The 6,634-nt window shown below is 55.1% G+C and overlaps 1 protein-coding gene across 3 annotated transcripts; it reads right to left on the minus strand.

Annotated features, from left to right (window-relative positions):
• Positions 1–342: 342 nt before the first annotated feature.
• SLC38A7 (solute carrier family 38 member 7) lies at positions 343–6,596 on the minus strand. Of its 3 annotated transcripts, none has more exons than XM_008638749.2 (11): positions 5,644–6,590; positions 5,042–5,478; positions 4,612–4,810; positions 4,383–4,527; positions 3,566–3,664; positions 2,775–2,832; positions 2,344–2,458; positions 1,979–2,126; positions 1,695–1,894; positions 1,385–1,439; positions 1,099–1,291 (listed from the first exon to the last, which is right to left on the minus strand). In XM_008638749.2, the coding sequence occupies exons 2-11, from the start codon at positions 5,306–5,308 to the stop codon at positions 1,189–1,191; spliced, it is 1,389 nt and encodes a 462-aa protein (XP_008636971.1). In that variant the 5' UTR covers positions 5,309–5,478; positions 5,644–6,590; the 3' UTR covers positions 1,099–1,188. The 3 variants fall into 3 exon arrangements, with proteins under 3 accessions (XP_017596424.1, XP_008636971.1, XP_017596425.1); XM_017740936.1 differs by having other exon boundaries at positions 5,381–5,478; positions 5,644–6,588; XM_017740935.1 differs by lacking the exon at positions 1,695–1,894 and having other exon boundaries at positions 343–1,291; positions 5,644–6,596.
• Between the last annotated feature and the right edge of the window lie 38 nt (positions 6,597–6,634).

Consider the following 6,634-nt stretch of genomic DNA (forward strand, 5'->3'; position numbering starts at 1 on the left):
GTTGAGAAGTACAGGAGCACAAGACATGGTTCTCCTTCCTTTCCACCACAACAGCCTGTGCTGCTTCCAGAAGATGCAGGAGGTGCAGGGCCAAGTTTGGACAAATCTGTGCTGAACCCTTGTCACAGATGCATCAACAGGTACACCTGAATTCCTCCCTCCCCAAGGGTTTTAGAAGCCAAACAAGATGAAAAGGAACTCAAGGACAGAACAAGAGAATTTTGCTGTTGAGGTTTAACACCCCCAACCAAATCTGCAGCTGGGGGAACTGCTCAACCCAGCAAAAGGGACAGCCCAGAGCAACACCAGCCATAGAGAGTGTAAATGACCAAGGGAACAATATAAAACAAATTAATACTGACTGCTTTATCTCAAAAGCACCCCTTAAAACCTGGCCCAGTCCCATTCCCTGGACACCTGGAAGAACGGGATTATAAATCTGGAGAAGAGCCTTGCTCTATTGTAGTGTCTTCAGTAGGTCGATGCAGTCGTAGCTTCTCTACTGAGTGAGCAACCCCTGGCAGGGAAAACATTGCACTGGCATGTCCCTACCCCAGGGTCATTCTGATCCTCAAGAAAAACCAACCCAAACAGGCTGAAGGCAACCCTTTGTAACACAAAGTGCAGCCCAGGCAGAGTGAGATGTGAGAGTAGGGGCAGGAGACCAGCAGGAAACCAGAGTTCAAACCAAATACTGACACAGAAGAGGACTATGGGGGTGTCTCCCTGTCTGATAAACATGATTGCTATTTCCCTTTATGCAGAACACTGCTTCCCTCTCCAAAGTTGGGAGAAGAAGGAGTTTTAGCTGTGGAGAGGAGCTCCACCAGCACAAGGGTACACAGATGAGAGCAGCGTAGCTTTGCAAACCCCAACCATGACCCCTTGGTGATGTCTCAGGGAGTGATGTCTGCCCCGAGGGGCAGAAGGGGCTTGGCCTGGATGACAGGTCCCTGTGTAGTGTTGCTCTGGCTTCACCAGGGAGCCAGGGCTGAGAGAAGCCTGACTGCCTGGTGCCTTAAGACAATGAGATACAAACCACCATAGGGCTTGTTCAGCTAAGCCCCAAGTCACAACAGTTCTCTTGGATCTTCCCAACACACCAACATGTTTTCTTCCCACTTCCCTTTGGTCCTAGGGGAAATCTCCATCCCTTCAGCAGCATCAGTGCAGTCCAGCCTGGAGGAGTCAGGCTGTAAGATCCACAAAGATGGCATTGGCAGTGGTCTGTCCAAAGATGAAGGCTCCAAGGGTGACCATGAAGACCCCATAGCTGACCTGGGCCCACCAGCTGTGGATGCAGGAGGACAGGGCACATTTAGAAGGGTCCTTTACCCCAATATTCACAGAGGAAGGGGGGAGAGGGGAGGCACATTTCAGTTACCTGATTGCCTTGGTTTCTTGGATCTCGGAGAGCTTGGCTTGAATCAGGCAGAGCCCTGAAAGGCAGGGGAGGAAAATTAGAACCAGATGAGGACTGTCCCCTGAGGACTGAACAGACACTCCACAAAACAGGGATCTGCACTCCCTGTTACAGAGCACCAAGTCCAGCTGAAATAGTTGCTGACTGGCTTCACTCCACATTTTTGTCCTCTAAAAATCTCCTGGTTCCTGTGTTTCCATCCTGCCCCTCCCTCTTCGAGACAAAGACCATGAGACCTTTGTCAGCCCCTGTGCATCCCAGGATGCCCTACCTGGGAAGACAAAGATGAAGCAGGCGGCCAAGCCCCCAATGACAGAGATGACTTTGCCAATGTCAGGGATGAAAAGAGCCAGGAGGAGTGTCAGGAGGAACCAGCTGATGGTCTGAAGCAGGCGTCTCCTCCGCTCCCGAACCACGTCCTCCTCCACTGTTACCCCAGTGTAGCGGAGCCAGAGACCCTCCAAGACAGCCCTGTGCGCACAGACCCAGGACAGAGGGCTTTCCTCATGCTGCTCCTCCTTCCCAGACCAGCCCCATCCCTCTCCCAGTGCTCACCGGCCACAGAAGTGTAGGATGGGGTAGGATGTCAGCACACAGAGGATGATGAAAGCCCGGGCAAGGGCAACAGGGATGTCATTGGAGGGGTAGGACATCAAGACATCCTGCTCCACGCCAGCTCCAAAGGTTAGGAAGCCACAGGCACCTGTTAGGCAGGGAGCAGTCAGCAGGGGACAGGGACAAGTCTCCTGAATATCTCTTAGAAGGACCAGACTTGGATGGATATGGCACAGGGCACATTGCAGAGGTGTTCAATGCACTCTGCTCCCTTCTCCCTCTGATCCTTGCTGACCAGAGGGTCCCTGCCCTCCTGAAGCCACTCCAAGGACTGTGCCACATTCACACGGTGTCCCCTCACTTACCAGTGCCTGTGTAGACAAAGAGAGCAATCACCATGGCTGCTGTCACCACTGCCCCCCAGGTCTTCACCTCTGGCTGCTTCATGCTGTTAAAGACGGGCACGCTGCTCACATGGCACTGCCAGGACACAGAGAGAGTGGGGATATACAATGGGCTGAACCACATGGGATCCTACTTGTGATATTCCACATTTGTTGTGATATTGTGATCCCCCCAGGTTTGTCACTGGAGAAGAAAAGGGGGGGTGGATAGGCTGCCATGTACTTCCTAGCTGGGATAAAATGGATCCATCTCGATCCAGAGGTGGTGAGATGTTAAAAAAAGCAGTGCAGTGAGAACGCGGGCAGGGTTTTAGCCAATCACCCAGGCACAGTTTTAGTCTGCACCCAAGCAACCACAGGATGGAAGGGGAGTACCAAATTCCTGGCCTTACCTGGAACCCAAAGCAGATGGTGGGCATGGCATTGAAGACAGCTGTCCAGGTGGAGGGGCTAGCAGGAGAGAAACACCCACCAGTAAGACCAGAACCCCCTGTGCCTCCCATCCGGTGCCCCAGGGGATGATAAGCTGGGAGGGCTCAGTGTCTTTGCTGTTACTGCATCCCCCCACCCAGGATGATGCCATTGCGTGGAACAAGGTTTTTCTGTGACCTGGTACTCCCTGAAGACCAGGGCTTTTCACTGACACAGAAATAGCCAAACCTGAGCATACAAAGTAAAAGTATCAGGAAAAAGTAAGGATCTAGTTGGGCGGTGCAGAAAACTGGTCTAACCTTTGCTCTGCCATAAAATTGCTGCACTGGATCCAGAAATATACACTCTGAGGAAAGGAATAAGCCACAGTGGCTGTGCTGGCCAAGGAAATAACCAAAATCATCCAAATACAGACACAGCCCTTGTTGCTGGGTGAGCACAAGCACTGCACAGGGAATCCAGGGCCTGGATATATCAGAGATAAAAGCCAATCAGTGCTCATCAAAACCTGTGATGGAGCCATGGGGACCTTTAAGAGGTCCTTTGCCTCCTCTTCACCACCTGCTCCTCTGAAATATGCAGAGGTGTAGCCACTTGGGAGCTTCTGGCAGCAACATGCAGAGTCCCCAGGACCAGGGGTGGGACTCATGAAAGATTCATCCCCAGCCTTTTCAGCCCTCGCTCCCACAAGCCCTGCCTGGCTCTGCCATGCTGTGTTGGCCACCAACAGCATTGTGTCTCTTGCTCTCACCTGGTGGGGATCTCCACAGGCACCAGCTCCTTGTCGGGCCAGATGTACTTGATGATAATGACTGCTGTGACATACCATGTGCCAATCACACTGAGGGAGCTGTGAGAGGGGATAGGAGGCCGTCAGTACTCTACCTCCCCACTTCATGAAGGGTCTCCTCCCTGCCTCTCCATCCCCATCTTCCTCCCTTCACAGCCCAACTACTCCTCTCCTGCCTATCAGACCCATTTTTGCTCTCCCTTCCCATGGGAATATGCCAGGAAATGCCACCCGCTGTCCCCCCCAAGCAGATGCCAACACAATTCTGTTGCATTCAGGGGTTATCCCATGCTTCTGTGAGTGGCAAACCTGCCAGACTTGGGTTTGGGGCTGGAGAAAGAGGTGAGTGTCGAAGCAATGATACTCCTGCCCTGGTGCCCCTGGTCCAGCTCCAGCAGCCAGGTCACACCAAGATACTTGGTGGAGTAGGGCTGGCCTGCAGACTACCCTGCCTAGGGACACTTACTGGCTCTCCTTTCTGCTGGATTGCCAACTCCAAAGGTAGGAGACAATGCAGTTGAAAGCAGCTCCCCCTGCTTCCTCCAGCATGCAGAAGGGAGGGACACAAGCCCTGAAGTACGGCACTGTGGCTGCACGATGCTCAGCAGCTCCTCTGCCTCCGAGATGGGGAAACTGAGGCACGGGAAGGCAGAGGGTGAGTGGGCAGATATGCCACTAGAACCACAACATTTCCAATCCCTGTCCCCTGCAACTGTGCTTAGGTGGGTGCTGGCTGGCCCACCCTAACCCCCAGCCCCAGAGGGCTCTCCCCACTCACCTGGCATATTTTTGGAAGCCAATCTCTTTGGGGATGGAGAGGGGCAGGATGAGGAGGAAGGCGGTGATGCTGATGGTGAACTTGCGGTCTGTGTACCAGCAGCTGCTCCCAGCTTCCTCGGGCTCCTTCACCAGAGCAGCAATGACTGTGGGGACAACCGAGATGGTAAGGTTGGCCCTTCCAGCTGAAGGGACAACTGGTTATTATTTGCTCCATGGGACACACTTACTCTTGTCCTCTTGATCTCCAATGATGATGAGGAAGGCGATGCAAGTGCCAAAGGTGTAGACAGCGATGGCCACCTCGCACAGCACACCAGGCACCTTCCCGCAGACAGCCCACACAACCTCCTGGTAGGTGCGCTCATTGCTGGCCTGCGAGCAGTACGCCAGGATCACCAAGCCTCCGATGATGAAGATCAACATGCACTGGGATGGGGGAGAGACAGGGAGGGAACACTGAGCCAACAATATAGCAAGGCCTCCCGAACCACCCCAGGCAGCCACCCCAAAAACACTGAGCATCTCTGGTGCACCTCACCCAAAAGAGCTTCTTCCCAGGAGCCTGGTCCTCCCCAAACCCTTTCTGGGGCACCACACGTCCCTTCCATGCATCCTCCCAGGATGGGACAGGGAACTGTCCCTTCCCCACTCTCTCACCATCTGCAGGGCGATGCCTGCAGCCACGCCACCGGCCATGCTGAAGGCAGCAGGGAAGTTGAGCAGCCCAGCCCCGAGGGCAGCGTTGACCACAATGAAGACAGCTCCCAGAGCCGACGTGGTCCCCAGACCGTTTCCTTGGCTCTCTGAATTTTTGGGCACTGTCTCCACACTAGGGCTCTGCAGAAGCCTGGCCCGTTCGCCAGCATCGTCGCTCCACTCCCAGTCCTTGTAGTCACTGTTGATGCTCCCAGTGCCCTGAGCCATTGTCCCTCCCGGGGTGGCACACGCCACCGTCCACGTCCCACTAGTGGTCCTGCACCAGGCTCAGCCAGGCACCTCGAGGGGGGTCCTCAGCCAGCACTGGCTCCATCGGGGTGGGAGGGCAGCAAACAGGCTGGAATGCAGCAACACGGGAGTCAGGCACTTCCCTACTCCTACAAGGGGATGAAGAAGGACGCTGTTAAGTGTTAGTTAAATTATATTAACAAGGGACAACCTGGGCATCAGGTGGGGACACAGAGGAAATGAGTTCCCTGGGTAGTAGCCTGGGGGGGGTCACAGCACACACACACCAGCAGAGATACAGAAGGAGAACTCACCTCTTGTCCCTCAAATCCAGGGAGAGGATACAACTGCTGTCGGATGGGGGACTGAGCCCTGGCTGAGGGGCTGAGGAGCTGCAGCCTCACAGCAGGACTCGCCTTTCTGTGGGCACGAGACCCAGTGTCATGGCTCACTTCCTGACTTCCAACCCAAATTTCCGCAAGCTCTGCAAGAGCTGTTGTGCACGTGCTCCTGAGTAAAGGGCAAGGCTGGGCTCAGCGGGAATGTCCCGTGTGCAGCAGAAATACTGTGTCAACAGGAAAAGCAGGACTGGCCCCTTCCAATGCAACCCCAGGGTGACCACCAGAATGAGATGATGTCTTAGAAGCTTTTGGATTTGAAGATCTGGTGTTTCCAGCATTGCAGCCCTTGGGGGTTGGAAAGTCCAAATCTCATCCCACTGCCTCCAAGCTGGAGGAGATTGACCCTCACAACCCGGCATGATTTTGCAGGAATCTACACGGCCACGAGAAATCTCTTTTCAAAGAAATCTGTTCTTATTCCTAGAGGACTATTCCTGCCCAGCTCACACCTTTCTTCTGGGCTATTTAAACTCTGCGCTTGTGCTATGTACCCTCTGTAAAGATTTCTGGGGAAGGGGAGGAAGGGCCGCCCTCTGCCCCGTGGATAGGAGCGTGGAGGGACAGCCCGGTGGGTCCGCGTGGGCTGAAGTTCCCACCCGGCCGAGGATGCTGCAGGGAGTCGATGCTTCTCCCATGGCCTGGGGGAGGATGCTGAAGGGTGTCCTTTCCCTTCAGGCAAAGCCGCCATACTCTGGCAACCAGAAATCCCGAGACTAGGCGTTTCACCGAGGGTGACTCGACAAACCCGCGGCCCCGCTCGGGCCCCGGCGGCGCCCCCCGCCCGGGGGAGCAAGGCCCGGAGCCGGTGACGGTCAGCCCGCGATCGCAGGGGACGCTCTGGGGGACGCCACGCTGCCCTTGCGGGTCACTGGGCTCCCCGCGTGTGTCCCCCCGGTACGGCCGT

The sequence above is a fragment of the Corvus brachyrhynchos genome, unplaced genomic scaffold, assembly GCF_000691975.1.
Source record: "Corvus brachyrhynchos isolate BGI_N302 unplaced genomic scaffold, ASM69197v1 scaffold26, whole genome shotgun sequence".
Lineage (NCBI taxonomy): Eukaryota > Metazoa > Chordata > Aves > Passeriformes > Corvidae > Corvus > Corvus brachyrhynchos.